This window comes from Hevea brasiliensis, chromosome 9 (assembly GCF_030052815.1).
Source record: "Hevea brasiliensis isolate MT/VB/25A 57/8 chromosome 9, ASM3005281v1, whole genome shotgun sequence".
Classification (NCBI taxonomy): Eukaryota; Viridiplantae; Streptophyta; class Magnoliopsida; order Malpighiales; family Euphorbiaceae; genus Hevea; species Hevea brasiliensis.
In genome coordinates, this window is record NC_079501.1 from 8230799 (window position 1) to 8246139 (window position 15341).

At 35.7% G+C, this 15341-nt stretch overlaps 3 protein-coding genes and 1 pseudogene across 4 annotated transcripts; 2 read left to right on the forward strand and 2 right to left on the reverse strand.

Annotated features, from left to right (window-relative positions):
• Positions 1 to 929: 929 nt before the first annotated feature.
• LOC110645139 (preprotein translocase subunit SCY2, chloroplastic-like) lies at positions 930 to 4944 on the forward strand (annotated as a pseudogene).
• A 662-nt stretch (positions 4945 to 5606) lies between these two features.
• On the forward strand, positions 5607 to 8910 carry LOC110645130 (uncharacterized). Of its 2 annotated transcripts, none has more exons than XM_021798172.2 (8): positions 5607 to 5850; positions 6057 to 6114; positions 6200 to 6505; positions 6612 to 6660; positions 6740 to 6834; positions 7324 to 7448; positions 7703 to 7772; positions 8513 to 8910. In XM_021798172.2, the coding sequence occupies exons 1-7, from the start codon at positions 5738 to 5740 to the stop codon at positions 7758 to 7760; spliced, it is 804 nt and encodes a 267-aa protein (XP_021653864.2). In that variant the 5' UTR covers positions 5607 to 5737; the 3' UTR covers positions 7761 to 7772; positions 8513 to 8910. The 2 variants fall into 2 exon arrangements, with proteins under 2 accessions (XP_021653864.2, XP_021653865.2); XM_021798173.2 differs by having other exon boundaries at positions 6770 to 6834.
• On the reverse strand, positions 8240 to 10618 carry LOC110645128 (uncharacterized). Its single transcript, XM_021798171.2, has 5 exons — positions 10481 to 10618; positions 10280 to 10345; positions 8940 to 9108; positions 8629 to 8718; positions 8240 to 8540 (listed from the first exon to the last, which is right to left on the reverse strand). The coding sequence occupies exons 1-5, from the start codon at positions 10571 to 10573 to the stop codon at positions 8398 to 8400; spliced, it is 561 nt and encodes a 186-aa protein (XP_021653863.1). The 5' UTR covers positions 10574 to 10618; the 3' UTR covers positions 8240 to 8397.
• A 1842-nt stretch (positions 10619 to 12460) lies between these two features.
• LOC110645138 (pentatricopeptide repeat-containing protein At4g02820, mitochondrial) lies at positions 12461 to 15088 on the reverse strand. Its single transcript, XM_021798185.2, has 2 exons — positions 14750 to 15088; positions 12461 to 14311 (listed from the first exon to the last, which is right to left on the reverse strand). The coding sequence occupies exons 1-2, from the start codon at positions 15086 to 15088 to the stop codon at positions 13055 to 13057; spliced, it is 1596 nt and encodes a 531-aa protein (XP_021653877.2). The 3' UTR covers positions 12461 to 13054.
• Between the last annotated feature and the right edge of the window lie 253 nt (positions 15089 to 15341).

Consider the following 15341-nt stretch of genomic DNA (forward strand, 5'->3'; position numbering starts at 1 on the left):
ATACTGAACCTATGAATTTGTATTGTGATAGTCAGACAGCTCTCCATATAGCTGCTAATCCTGTCTATCATGAACGTATCAAGCATATTGAAGTGGACTGTTATTTTATCCGTGATGAGATATTGAATGGTAACATTCGAACAGATTATGTACGTAGTTCAATACAACCTGCGAATATCTTCCCAGATGCGTTGAGAAATGATTAGTTTGACTTTATTCTTCACAAGTTGGATATTCCAGATCTACATGCTTCAACTTGAGGAGAGTATTGGAAAGACTTTATTTAGGGCATTTGTTTAGAAATTTTGTGTGCATATTTATTCTTATTTTTTATTATATAATTCTGATACAATTTTGATAATTTAACTTGATTAAAAATTATCTGTAATTTTTTATATATTATTTTTATTTCTGAACAATAAACATTAGAATTCTTATTCTAAAATTTTCTAGTTCTTTTACAAAGACAGAAGCACCATGTTCTTCCCGCTGCCGTTGGCATTTCCAGGAGGCAGTGGCACTTGGCGTGCAGGGTACGCTTTAGCTCCACCATATATGAGCATTGCTCCGAGTAAATATATCATACGGGAAGTAGATGGTCACGTCCTCGGTTTGGAACTTCATAGTGGCGATTCGGCGTTTGTCGATATCGGAATATATGCATATAATAAAGGCACATTAAATTACGGAGGAAGAAAACACGGTGATTGAGGCGGGGGAGCGGAGTGGCCCCTGCAGCGGATGGGTTTTAGAGGAGGAGGACTACTGGTAGAGCTTATTACATTTGACAAGTAAGCACTGAACGGGTTTAGCTTGGGCACTTTGTGGCCTGGTACATATAATAAGGGAAAACACTAAATATTCAAATTGTAAATTGCGCGCTACATTATTCGGATGTGATATTTGGGGACAGTATACGTGCGAGACTAATGCCGCACTCGCTTGCAATGGAAGCAGCTCTTCGCTTCACTCCCCTTCCGTTTGGAACCAGACCTGGCGAAATTAGAGGTAAGGGACTCCCCTGTTCTGTCTTGTTTGGTTGCCGAGAAAAGAAAAGGAAATAGTGAGTGAAAAATCTGAGGATAAGATACGAAATTCGGTAATTCTGTTGACTTTACCGTTTGGTTTTGAGGATAAATAAGAAGTCGAAGAACAATTTGAAATCAGGATGTTAGTTCAGGGTAAAAGTTAACAGTTCTATTGTGCGTAGATAATAGGGTTCCTCGCTCGTCAGTTCTCGAGCTGCACTTTCATTCGCGCAATTATTGCAGTGTATTTATCGTCGCTTTATAAATTTTTTGTTATGCAGTTGTGAGTTTACTCATTATTGCTTTGAGAAATTTTATAATTTTCTATTTTTTTTTTATTAATTACTGTGGGACAGTGTGGTTCATAGGGTTACTTCTTGGGTATTAGGAGTTCTTAATCCACTTTAAGGTAGGGGAAAAAGAAACTTTACATTTGGTTAATACGCATTTGACATATTTCAGATTCCTAGTTATGAAATTAATTGTAGTTGAATCTTGGGCAGATGTACTTTTAAGTTCATAGGAAAGTCGTGCTTGAGATACCGTGCCTGTTATTTCATTCAACTTCTCATTTGGATTCATATCTCATCTAGCATTTTGAATTTTATTGTTCATTCACTGGTCTTATTTCCCTATTTTCTTTTTTTATGTTTCAAAACTAACAAAATTTATTGTGTAGTAGTTTATAATGATTGTTGAAAGTTGATGCGGACCACAAAGGTCATTGGTTACAATCGGTATTTGATGATGACTACCGAAGAGTATCATTTTCAAGTGAAGCAGACACTAAGCAACCATAATTTGTTTTGTTTTTTTTTTTAATCAATCAAGGTTAGGTTGGTAAAGTTTTATGGCAAAGAAGCTACATTGGGCCGAATACACATACTTAGTTTTATCAGTGTTGGGAAATTTCTCCACTTGGATGAGGAGTTAGTCCTGCCATTTGCAGCAATTTTTATCCTTTTGCAAGGCAATATCCAAAATGCCGCATTTAAGCTGCCAGCGGTGCACCCAAGCAAAAGTTTAAGTAGCCATCTCAGATGCCTTGTAGGAACTGTAACAATTTCACTTAAGATGTGATCATTCTGCATGGTATTAATTCTCTCTTTTTCTCCATTTTGATTCTTTATCCATAGTTCTTGGTGTGTTGAAAGAAATTTCTATGTTTCCTTCTAAAGAGTACTTGGGATTATTTATGACCCATATAAATGTTGTACAGAACTTAAGTAGTTTGCCCTTAGCCGGTTCCAAGCCCAGATAAAGGAGGAGTATTGCGGTAGGTGACAACTAGTGTAAAAATTTCGTCACACCTTATGATAAATGCCGTACAGCTAAACACAGAGAGTATAATATTCAACTGTGCCACCTGCTTTGTGCAAAAACCTGTGTTTCCTTCAAGATGAATCTGTTAGAATAATGCAAAGCAGTTTTTGGTTGCACAAAAGGCCTTTTCCATCAAGCAAAAGAAATTCACCATAAATTTATCTGATCAGCTCCAAAGTGACTATCTGAATGCCGAGCCATTGTCTCCACAAGGAGCTGTATCACCAAGAGCTGATGATGGGGCTGCTCCAGCTCTTCTTAGTTTTCATGATGCCAGTAACTTTAATACTTTGCAGTCCCAACCTAAAATGTTGCGGAACAGGTTTCTTAATTTCGTACTCATAAGTTTTGTTCTCAATAATGCTTCTGAATCATTTTTTAAGAGTAAGATACGGAGGAGGTTATTTGTGACTGCTTTACTAATTGTAATCAGTCATGTTGGATATTATATTCCTCTGCCTGGTTTTGATAGAACCTTGATGCCCCAAAGTTACATTAGCCTTATCTCAGGATCTTTTGGTGGGTTATTCTAAGCAAGAATAGACACATATCCCCACCAGCAAACAAATATAACATTTAATAGCAGACAAGATGTTGCATTTCTTTTTGTCTGCTCAAATCTTCTAGATGTTTAGTTTCTATTTTCTTTTATGTGAGTAGTTGTCCATTTTGCTTTTGGCAGATGAACTTGGTGATTTAAGAGCAGAGCTTAAAACTGTCATTTTTTCAGCTTGGAATCAGCCCTCAGATATTAGTATCAGTACTTGTGCAGATTTTTTTGCTTTTTTGAGCTAGTTTGCAATTTAAATGTATTTTAGTCACCAAATTGTATGTCATTATTGTATATTTGATCCCATTTTGTGTTGAATCTCATTGCAATTTGCAACTTTCTTGTGGTTATAATCAGTGAAATAGTACAAACCATCAGACTTTTTCTTTCAGTCCTTGTGTTAGGAATTTGTGGTTGTTTTATGTTTTTGTGTTAAATTTGGAGCCACTAAATGCTTGCTTGCTACTATAACGCTTATGTGTTCCTTTCCATGGAAACATGGATTTAGCAGACTCATACTTCTGATCACTGCTGTCTTATCTTCTATTTACAAGACCTGGAAGATTAATGCCATCAGTAAATGCATGTAAGCCAACCTATAATGCTAATCAACTAAAATATATTGTCAAAGTTATGGTACTAATTTGTAAAATTTGAATGACAAATAATTGTGAAAAATGATAGTGATAACTATTGTACAACTACAAGTTATGCATCTGGGCTTCGTTGGTGGTTCCCTGTAATTGTCATTTAATCACACCCTCTGTTCAGGCAAACTTGCCAAAGGAGATTGCAGACTACTTGCCAAAGGAGATTGCAGACTACTTGAATAAGATGGGTGCCAGATACCAAACATAAAACCTTGGAAAGCTACAATCGAGTACCTCACAATGATTCAGGCATCAACACGTTTCTGGGTTGTATTTGCATCTGGAAGTAGTTGTACAAATACAATCTGTAGCTTTAAGCTTCATTTTCTTCTTTTCTTTTGGTGGTGTGGGATCTTGCTGGAGGCTTCTTGTTGAGTATTTTGGCAACTACATCAATCATGCTTTGATAATTACTTGCGTCATATCAATGAGGGGTTTGCAATTGGATTTACATCAGTTTTTATTATTGTAAGTATAACTAGAAGCCTAGTAATTATGCTTGCACACATTTTTCATCATTATCTAGAATGTTTCATTGGTCCAAGTAGCCAACCCCAAATTTTTTGGATAAAGGCTTAGTTGAGTTGAGTTGAGTATCTAGAATGTTTCATTGATGCTGAACCTAAACTTTCATTGGTCCAGGTAGGTTCCATTATTGACCTGAGAAGATCTTATGAGGCTTATAATGTAATGCCAAGCTTAAGCAAATCTCTAAGGCGGTATGGTGTATAACATTTGATTAAAGAGGCTGTGCAGGTAAATACTATTTATTCCATAAGTGGAAATCCTGCCTTATGGTTAATTGCTAGCTTATAAAGAAAATTTTCTATTTCAAATTGTTACTGTTTGGATAAGTTAATTGTTGATGCAATTGTTTCAGTGATACACATTTGCGTTGAAGTTCATGAAAGCGGCTGCTTTCCAAGGAAATTATGCTTTTTGATCATTCAGTTTAGCAATTATGCTAATAGTGAATTCTGAAGCCTCTTTTTGGCATATGGCTTCTTGGCCTTTGGGAAAAGGATCACATTTTAGTTTTGCCTTGAAGTGGATAGAGGCGCAGCATAATTCTATGCAAGCATGGATAGGAGATCCAGATTTCATGTAAAATTTAAGAAGTGTAATGATTTAAGGCAAGTTATCAGTAGCATGTGAGAGATGAAACGAGCTTTGTTGAGTGGATTTTGCTGCATTTGAACTTTGTGTCTTCACTCATGTCACAATTTATAGACTGGGGAATAAGGAATTATAAGCATTCAAGAAGAGAATAATAGCGAAAGGCTGCAAACATTGATGCTAATTTGTTTTTTTAAATGAAATGGAGGACTTAGAGCTGAATTGTTTGCCTTCAAGTGTAGCAAACACATCAACTTTGAAAGGATTGGAGTTTTCACTTTAGCTTTCGAGAAGAAGAGAAATCAGATTTTCCGCTATCAAATGCACAATGAGTTATTTTAGATTTTTTCAAATCAAAATCAAATCTTGAAGAGATTATGTAATTTCTATTAAACAAACATGTTTCATAATATTAAATTTGAAGGGGAAGGCTTTAAGCTCACTGTATCACACAAGAAGAAGAAAAAAGAAGACAGAAACAAAACAAAGCTAGAAATGAACATGTACATATATACCTTTTTTTCTTACATTTTAAAGAAAGTCAATTATCAATTTTTTTAAAAGTTTAGTTTAATATAATTTTCTCGAATAAATAAAATTTTTAAAATAAATTATTTTATTTATTACATTACTATTAATAGAACTATAAGATTTTCCAAGTGTTTTATAATGGAGAGTAAAAATATAATAATTTAAAATTTTACCGATATGAATATCATATCTGATATCTGATTTAACGGTACAATACTTGGGAAGCTTCCAAATATTTTAAGTAAATGTTAAATGTGCCCCCTAATATTTAATATATAACATTTTATATCAAAATTTATATAAAATTAATTAAAATGTGTATAATAAATATATAAATTTAAATATAAATATTTTTTTTAATAATTATTAAGTGTAAAAAAAAATTGATAATTAACGCTAGTTAGCAACGTTACGCAGAGAATTCTCCCGTCCCGCCGAAACTTCAATTCAAATCGGTATCTTGAATCAGATAATATAACCGACACAGACAGAAAATCTTTAATCAGTTTCTGAACTCTGTTTGAAGAAAAAGAAAAGAAATGGAAAATATTGAGATCGAGACCAACGCAGAGACTATGGATAATTCGGTGATCTTCCATGTCATAAAAGATGTTATGGGCTTCATCCTCTACATGCACCAGCAGATCCCTTCGTAAGTTACTCTCTCTGCTGCTTCAATTTCTTGACAATTCGACCTCAAATTAGGTTTTCTTTGTGCTCCCCACTATAATTCAACTGTTCTGAGAAGATTTTAAATTAAATTCTGCTTCTTTTTTGTTTATTCTCCATTAGTTGTGTAGGTAGGGTTAGATGAAGTGCATTTGAAAATGCTCTCTAATATCAGTTTCTTGTACGCAGCGTTTTTCAAGATATTGGCCTAGAATTCGACGCCCTGAAAGATGAGTACCATGAACTGGTAAGCTGCATTAATCTGACTTGTATTACATCGATTAAGAACTTTTTTTTTTTTAACCAACCTAAGAATTGTCGATAATATATAGGAGATGGATCTTGCACAAGCTGAATCAAACGCATCTGTTCGAAGAAAGCATATGGGCAAAATTAGAGAGGTCAAAGGTAAAATTAGGAGATTGGAGAAGTTAATGTATACAGTTAGTGGCCTTGAAAGTGCATTAAAACTGATAATCAGTGAGATTCCTAGCCTTGAGAGTTTCATTTTGGTCGTGGGAGCTAGTCCGATACGACCCCAGCATGTGTATGAGTTGTGCTTTTCACGCGGAAAATCGATCTTAAGAGATGCAATTGATTTCACTAAAACCAAAGCAGCAGAAGGGCTTTCAAGAAAGGTTTTTTAATGCTATTTTGATATCCAGATTTACTTGCGATTCCTTTTTTTTTTTTTTTTTTTTTTTTTAATCTGTGGTTTTAGCATTTTATATTTTTGTTTAACAGGCTATTCGAGCATTGATAGCTAAGGGTGTTGGGTCTGATTCTTACCCAGGTATTGGTAAAGCATATCCAGTCATTTTATGTTAGGCTGGTGAAAGTTCAAGCTGATTTTTTCTCCTTCTTTTCCTGAGGTTCTACTAAATTGTTTCTATTGGTAAAAGCTCCATCTTCTTTTACTCTGCCCCCGCATTTTCTTCCAAAACGTGGCTTCAGATATAGCAAAAAGGTGAAGATCAAACTACAAAAAGGCAATGCTTTATTATGCTTTTAATTGCATATGCGTGCTGCATCCCTAGATTTATAGGCGGTTGTAATAAACTGCTAATCTGACAATTCAATCCCAAGGTGAAGGATGCTGCTTTGCTTACAAGTGTAATTCCTGTTGGATCAATTTTAATTTGCTATATTTTGACTGTTCATAGGATTGAAATATAGTGATGCTTAATAATTTTAGGAGAATAATCATGCTGTTAACAATATAAGTTTGGTACAGATGCAAAAAATTCAGTTGAATTGTGAGCTTTGTTTATCATTAGTTGGCATGCATGTGCTCTGATTAGTGCAACATCTAGGATCATGAATTGGGTGCTTGCCGCTCTCTTTTTTTTTTTTTTTTTACGGCAAGCATTATCAAATGTATTTTCAACTTCCTTAGATTAGAAGCTTCATGCATTGTGTATGAATGTTCATGTTTCCATTCTCTATTATGAGTCAGATAACGCCTGTCAGACTGCAACTCAAGTGCAAAAGCCAAAATCTGAAAATGGATATTCCTGATAGTGCTTGTCAAACGAGCAGTTCCATCAACTTGGGGGATTCGACTTCAAATGAATTTATATGGTAAATGAAGCTTATTGTTCTGAATGGTGATATACACTCGCTTTTAACTTAAAGGTTTGAAACCCAAATGATATAGACCGGGTTTTAGTAGTAGTTGTAAAATTTCCCCTCTTTACTATCAAAGAATGCGTTAATCACAAAGCCTGAAAAGAGGATGGCTTGATATGAATCAATTTCCATTTCCTGGCCTCATAAAATTGTACAACTTCAAAAGTTCAATCTCATCTAGTAATCTATCCAAGGTTCTCTTGCAGGTTTCAGTGTCGTCAAGTTGTGAAGGGGCTTGCATTTGCAACTCCAACGGAAGAATGACAAAGTTTCCTTGTAAGTACATAAAGCTGCTTTCTTTCACCTCTGCTGTTGCTTCAATTTAAGGATTGTTTGTTTTCCAGAAGTTTTAATACAAAGTTCACATGATACTGGTTTTTCCATAAGTGACCATTCGAATATTTAATCAATTGCTTTCACCACTCTAGACTTAGGCATGGATACCCAATCCATTAGTGAACATTCAGTAGTTCTTTTCATGCAACTTTTTTTAAGTAGAGAATTTGAATCACAGTAAACTTCTTTATTGTTTAATTTATTTGGGCACACATATCTACTGTCTAATGTAAACTTTCTAGTTCGAAAAAGAATGTCCGTCAGATGTTTCACGAGTGAATTTAAGATTGTGAAAAGAATGACAGACCCGCCTCTGGCACATTATTGGACGCTGAAAAAGAATTAATCACGACACAGTCCATTATGTGCAAACATGTTGTGTAGAGGACTATAGTATTATCATGTAATTAAAGATGTGGACCATACGAACAAATGCAACATTGAAGGGACATTTGTGCTGTCATTATTTAAATTACATTGCACCATCAAATGGGGTTTAATAAGCACAAATTGAGATTAGCTTTTGCTTTTATGGATTTTCAGCATAGCAGGCGGTTTTTAGGTGCTAGTAAGTCCATTCTTTGGGAAGAAATATCTCTGGTGAAGAATTTTCATTCTGTGATACCACGCAATGTTGTGCTGATGCTTCTTTGCTATTTTTATTTTTGATTGAATTGCAGTCTCTGCCTCTTGAGTTATTCTTGGCATCTGCGTATGACAACTATTACTGAAAACTTTATCCTAAAGCAACAGCAACATGTAAAAAAGATTGGGATGCAAAGTTATTAAGGATAACCTTGCCGGCGTGATATCTGCAGGCCTATTTCATGGGCATTGAGATTGAGAGCTTGAACAACACGCGCAGGTAAAAGAACAGGAGAGCAAGCTGCAGAGTCATGGCAGACATTAGCGTACGTGCTAATTTTCTTACTGAACGTTTAATTTGGTAGGTTATGATCAGTTCGTTTTATTTGCATTTTCAGTTACTATGCCTGATTACTCTGTAATCATCCTCCCCCACCCCAAACCTTTCTTCTTCTTTGACTTATTTCAATTAATAAAAGAGATTAGCAGAGCATCTGTGATTCTAACATGCAAAAACGGTACCTGGCTTCTTGCTGGATTGCAAGTTTGTGCCTGCTCTTCTTGGAAGAAAAACTCCGGTTCCACATGATTTTTTACCGGAATCAAGAAAAATAGCTTGCATTCCGTGGACTCCAGATGCCCAATTAGGATATTTTGTTCTAAGATGAGGTCTTGGGCTAGATTTTGAGCGCTGAGAAAACATGTAGGTGAGGGAAAACAGTTTCAGTGCTAGAAGAAAACCAGCCTGAAAGAATTACCTAATGTCTGCCTTCCATTATCAAGTAAAACTGGTTTCAGACAAAAAAAAAATAACGCATACAGGTTACTTGCTAAGAGAAGAAAAATTATTAGTTAGGTGTATAGAAATCTGATTGAAACAATTTAACAAGCAGAAAACCCTTTGGTAACCCCCTCAAGTCAACTACTGCAGAAAGACTAGTTAAGTCTGACGTAAGGTTTTAAACCTGTGTTTTGGATTGCTACCTGATAAGCAATACCCAAAAGAAAAAGAAAGTTATGTTTTGTATATATTTATTAATTATTATTTGTTGCTAGAGGGAAAAATAAAGTGTACATTTACAATTACCAAATCCACCAATAGAGCTTATTGTAGAAATTTTCTTATTTCAAGATGAACATTCTAATCCCTGGTATATGATATTTTATCATAAATAGTTATCAATATTAGAGGTTGCACTTCTTGATTAAAATTTCCTTGATTCTGAAAGTTTCTGTAGCACTCTCTAGCATCCCTTCCCTAACAATACTTGCCCATAACACAGCTATTTCTTTCTAATTGGAAGAAATATAACAGAAAAATGTCAAATGTTTTAGGGATCCAAATGATGTCTCGATGAATCACAAGATTTTTAATCCACAGTACTAATCCCACGAGGGTGTGAAGTGTGAACCAAATATAGGATTCATTATTAATACATGCATCAGCTTTCTTTAAACTAAAGGCATTATGGATCCAAATTTTCAATAATTGCATAGGAATGGATGCGTAGGAAAATTGGCCACAACATGAGATGGGAGAGTCAATTCCATATATAACCCTCCAAAAAACATATAGAAGTTGAATTGCTACCACTTGAAGTGACACTTCCCTCACCGACACTTATTGTAGGCATTATGTTTAGTGACTTCCCAATGACACCAATTCTGACATATATAATAGTATTTAGTGCAGCTTCTGTTTTTTTGATTATCAGATTATTTATGCTTCACCAATATTATCCATCATTAATCACTTTTCTTTGGTTCATTTCAAACACTGCACGTTATGCTACAATCTTCAAAAACCGAACTAGAAAACTCTAAACAAAAACATCAATACAAGAAAAGAAACGTAGAGGTACCAGTTGTTGGGGCTGCAGAGGCAATTTAGAAAGATTACGAAATTGATGATGGTGGTGTTGGCATTCCTGGAAGAAACGAAAGCATGTAAAGTTTTAAGCAAAGACTGAAGCAAAGGCCAAGTACCCATTAATGATTGGACCCTAAAACTGAGATGCAGAAGGTGAAAACTTTTGAGTTCTGATCAGAGATGAGACAATCACCTTGGTTTCCCATATTGCTTCATGTAGAATATGAGAAGGTAGCAGTGGAATTCCTTCTTCGAACCCAACTTCTCCATCTTCATTATTGGCCATTAAACACAGAAACAGAATCAGAGAGATCGCTTCAGTTTCCTTGTTGTTTTGGAAGCTGCATCGGAGCAGGGAAATGGGGGGGTTTTTAAGCTCCAACTTCCAACCTGCAACTTAACTAATTAGTTACGTGGAAAGGTTGACAGATAAAAAAATAATGGATTGTGGGGCCTTCAGAGAAGATTACCTCTACGTTCTTCTAATGCGCGTGCGTGGCAGCTTCCTTTCTTCTGGTGAAAAGCTACATCGTTTTATTCCTTTGCTCTTTCACACTCCACTCCCCATGCAGGAGTATCCGCTTGCTTTTCTAAACTTAATGGAATTTATGTTAAATTGACATTGATTTTCGACTGGAATTACGTTTTCAATACTTAATTTATGGGTTTTTTTTTTTTTAATATAGTTTGGTTGGCTTCCCAATTTACCAATTTGACCTCTCTCATTATTTCATTAGCCTCACTATTCTTTTGCCCAAAATTAAGAAAATTTTCAAAATCTAGAAAATGGGGGAACGCATATGGAATTTGAATTCATTTAATTTAAAGTTCAAAACTTTATAGATATTGACTTCAAGTTCTTCCTAGTTACCATTATAATTAAGCAATGGGTACATGATTATTAGTTGGATACCTGGATTATGTGCGTTCAATCAAACAGTAAATATTATTGTTTCCAAATATATTTTCTTTCTAGATCGATTCACTAACATTAATGGGATAGTATTTCTAAATGGAAATGCCATATAAATAAGTCACTGCATGTTAATTAGAAGCATACAAAGAAAAAAGTTTAATTTTATTGATTAAAAATTCTTATTCATAAATAAATTATTCTCTCTGGCTTCAAAGAGATTTTATACAAATTCAAAGTTCAAAATCATTAGATAATTTTACAGGCATCCAAATTAAGTTATTTGGAAAACCCATATATGGAAACCAGAAAAGGATATTTAACACGATATAATAAAAATAAAAAGAAGGGGCATTTCAGTCATAAGTTAGAAAATAGGGATCAAAATTTAGAGCCAATAGTACGGGAGGCGTAGTACTTTGGTTAAACCCCTTATTCAATCTATTGGGTTGGTGTCGCGACAGCTCCATGATCACACACATAAAAAAGATCCAATCATTTCCCAAATAGAAAGATATTACACTCTTTTTCTGTACCCAAATAGCAATACAGGTGACCAGTTGAACTGGTTACAGGTGATGACTCAAGAGCAAGCATTACTAGTAAGGTTTTCCTAATCAGGTTATAGATATCTCATGGCGGCTTGCGCCTATACTTCCTAACCACCCACACCAACCCAAGAAAATCAACTTTCTCAGCAATGTTTGGTTTAGGAATGTGTACATGTGTCAAGAGGATTATTTTTTGAGGGTTATGATATTAAGACTAAAACTTCACCATCTGCTTTTCATAGAAGGTAATGGGAACATGCAGGTATATTGGTCAACTACTTTTATAGTTCTTCACTACTTCTTATGTCTTTGTTGGTTGGACTTTGGAATGTCACCCAACTAGTTTTCTTCTATAACCAATTTCTTTCCCAAAACAACTCCATCTAACATGAGAACTTCAAAAGAGTAGGCTAAGGACAACTTTACAAAATTTTTAAAGGGGATAGAGGCGGCTTGCTTCTCTCTATTTGCTAAGCACTTAAGCTTTAATTGACCCTATACACAAAGGACAGGCTAGTTATTATCATATTCAAACTTTGAAATCTGATTGCAAGTGGATATCCTAAGAATTCTAATTTAGTTTATTGTTATTTCCAGTGCTTAAATAAATTGTCAATTACAAACAATCCTCTTCAAATTTATGCTTAGCACCTCAATTCAATTCTTTCTCCTTGATCACAAATTTGCTTCTTGCTAAACAAGCTGAAGATATCAAATGTAGGAAGCAATTCAGTTATAAAAAAAAAAATTACAAAATCAGTTTGTTGATAATCTAGTTGAATATTGAAATAACTTATAAGAGTGCCAGAATCCGACCCACAAAATAGTTTGTCAGTCAGGTTGAGCAATAAAGTTCAGAATCAGATGATCAGAGGACTAATTACCACTGATGAGGTTGGTCCACAGATGGCAGGGCCTAATAGGTTAGCTAAGATCCTGCATATTTGAAACAGGACACAATGGATGCACCTTGAGCTTGAATATTTTAGCTCAATGCCATCTACTCAGTTCCTGTCTTCCTTACGTAGAGATTTAAAACAGTAAACCAAGTCTCATAACTAATCATCTTCTTCTTCTTCTTTTAACAATACATCTCCTCACACGTTCCCAGTAAGAGCTTCAATCTAAAAGAAATTGAACAACTCTTGTTTCTGCAATTAAATTCAAGTGTATGGACTACGATACCACTCCCATTTGTCATTGACTTCTGAATTGTCATCCATTATCAACAGAAATCATCAAACTGGAAAAATATACCAAATCTCCTAATACTTGAGTTAGCTTACAAAGTTTTTCTGTTCTGTCAAGACACAAAACTTGAGACTTCACTCACACACATGCTGCAAGTAGCTTTTATGAGCCTATGTGTTTCTTCATCTAAATCAACATTATCTTTCTTCATACGCTCTGCAACTATTAGGGGCATTTTACCTGCGTTTTTATAAGTTCGTAGAACAGAATTATATATCTCTGTACTCACATGGCCAGCTTTCTGAAGCATAACCAAAAATTCCTCTGCTTCTTCAACAATCCCTTTCTCCTCAAGATTCTTAAATACTTCTCTAACCAAAATTTTGTCAGGATTCCACTTCTTAACACTACTAATAGCCTTCTTAAAATAATCTAAAACTTTATCCATCTGCTTTGATTTCAAATGACCCCATGTTAGAAGTTCCCAAGTAGTGTAACAAGGACGGAAGCCATTTTGCACCATATGATGATGAAAATTTTCAGCTTCTTCCATCTGGTTTCTATTGATATAAGCTGCAAGGAGAATGTTTGGGACCTGGGGATCACTCCGTCCAGAAACTGACTCCCACTCAGAGTAAAGATTCTGTGCTTCTTCAATCTCCTCAAGTTTCACAAGGGAAGACATCATAGAGGTATATTCAGCATCATTCATTTTGCGAAAGCATGATTTCATTTTATTCCAGATCCGATGTACCCCATCCCTATCTCCCATGTTTGTATGCAAACTGAGGAGGGAAGAATAAGCGAGTCGATTTTTCCTCGAAGCCCTTTTCTCCATCTCTTTCAAAGTCGATGCTGCATTTTCAATGAGTTGGTTTTTTATATATAAGTTGGTTAATGTGCTATATGTTATCCAGTCTGGATCAACTTTTGCTTTCTTCAACTCCACTAAGACTTTTTTCGCAGTTTCAACATCATTCTGTGAGGCACATGCCCTCAGCCACAGATTGTAAGTAACAACATCTGGTGAAGTGTTTTTCTTCAACTCCTTTATGACTTCAGGAACCTTCTCCAATTGCCCATTTGCAACGTACAGAGATAGCATATGGTTGTAAGGAAGGGGATTCTTCAAGAAACTACATTCAGACATCTTCTCCATTAAAGCCTCAGCCTTTTCAATCAACTTATAGTTGACGTAAGTATGAAGAAGAGCAGTACAGGTTTGCCAGCCTCTCATTTCATCTCGGAGATCTTCAAAAAATTTCTCTGCACTACTTAGACCACGAACCTTTGCAATCAAGTCCAAGTGCACAGCATAGTCACCTTGCATGAGCTTGATATCTTGCTGTTGTGTCATCCATTCACAAACCTACAGAAATAATCAGAGAAATACAATAAAATATAATGGCTTCGTTAGAATAAATCATTTAATCATGCTTGATTTCTATTTCTTTTAACATGATTTTTTTTTTAAGTTTTATTCCAAGCACGAGAATTGACAAACTTGTAAAATTCTAGATTAGATTACAAAGATGGGACTAAAACTGAAGTCCTCAGCATCAGAGTTCAAAACACTTTTGTATAGAAGGAAAACCCAGCAAAAGTTACCTAAAACTTAAATATCCTGCAGCTATTTAAATCTCCTAAAACTGTCTAATGTTTAATCCACAAGTTCTAATTCCCATGAACGTTAATGATTCAAATCCCACACCTAAATCAGTGGAAAATTGGCCCCCTTAATCAGGTTTACGGGTATAAATAAACTGGCAGTAATTTAACTTAAAAGAAAGGTCACAGGCAACCAGACCTCGAGAGCGTGCTTGTACCGCTTGAGCTTTCGGAGCTCTCTAACAATCCGATTAAGCTGATACTTCTGCACCTTGTGGCCCTCTGCTTTCCACTTCCCTATTGCAATTACGGCACTGCGTTTCGCATAAACCAGGCTAAACAGTCTCCTACCCAGCGTGTCTCCCCCGCCACCTGTTCTTGCCGTTGCGCCGCCTCTCCCGACAGCCTTCTGCGCAGCCGCTTCAGCCGAGAAGTGGCGAGCGGCGGCCGCAACAGTTGCCCGAAAATGAATGAACCGGAGCAACATTTCGCAACATACGAGTCGAATCTTCTTCGACTGTGGGTTTGGTAATGGCATAATCCGGGAACTCTTGTGGACCTGAGGAGATATTTGATTGAGATGGGCTGGGCAGTACTCCGCTGTCCAGCCCACATAAAAAGTAGCAGGCAGCCCATTGATACATCGATAGCGGCGAGCAAATTCCCAAATCGTAGGGCAACAAACGAACTTCTTACCCACGGACTCACACGCACCCACATCGATTCACTCTCTTTGCAGTATCTCTCTACATATTATTATTATTATTATTATTTTTCATTTCTCTCTCCTC

What these genes read in the sequence shown, in the direction of transcription:
- LOC110645130 (XM_021798172.2), top strand. Translation starts at nt 5,738, where the DNA reads ATGGAAAATATTGAGATCGAGACCAACGCAGAGACTATGGATAATTCG. An exon ending in ATGCACCAGCAGATCCCTTC is followed by an intron (nt 5,851 to 6,056) that starts GTAAGTTACTCT and finishes TCTTGTACGCAG; the next exon opens with CGTTTTTCAAGATATTGGCC. An exon ending in CAGAAGGGCTTTCAAGAAAG is followed by an intron (nt 6,506 to 6,611) that starts GTTTTTTAATGC and finishes TTTGTTTAACAG; the next exon opens with GCTATTCGAGCATTGATAGC.
- LOC110645128 (XM_021798171.2), bottom strand. Translation starts at nt 10,573, where the DNA reads ATGGCCAATAATGAAGATGGAGAAGTTGGGTTCGAAGAAGGAATTCCA. An exon ending in AAGCAATATGGGAAACCAAG is followed by an intron (nt 10,346 to 10,480) that starts GTGATTGTCTCA and finishes CGTTTCTTCCAG; the next exon opens with GAATGCCAACACCACCATCA. An exon ending in GCAATCCAGCAAGAAGCCAG is followed by an intron (nt 8,719 to 8,939) that starts GTACCGTTTTTG and finishes ATGACTCTGCAG; the next exon opens with CTTGCTCTCCTGTTCTTTTA.
- LOC110645138 (XM_021798185.2), bottom strand. Translation starts at nt 15,088, where the DNA reads ATGCCATTACCAAACCCACAGTCGAAGAAGATTCGACTCGTATGTTGC. An exon ending in GGTACAAGCACGCTCTCGAG is followed by an intron (nt 14,312 to 14,749) that starts GTCTGGTTGCCT and finishes TTATTTCTGTAG; the next exon opens with GTTTGTGAATGGATGACACA.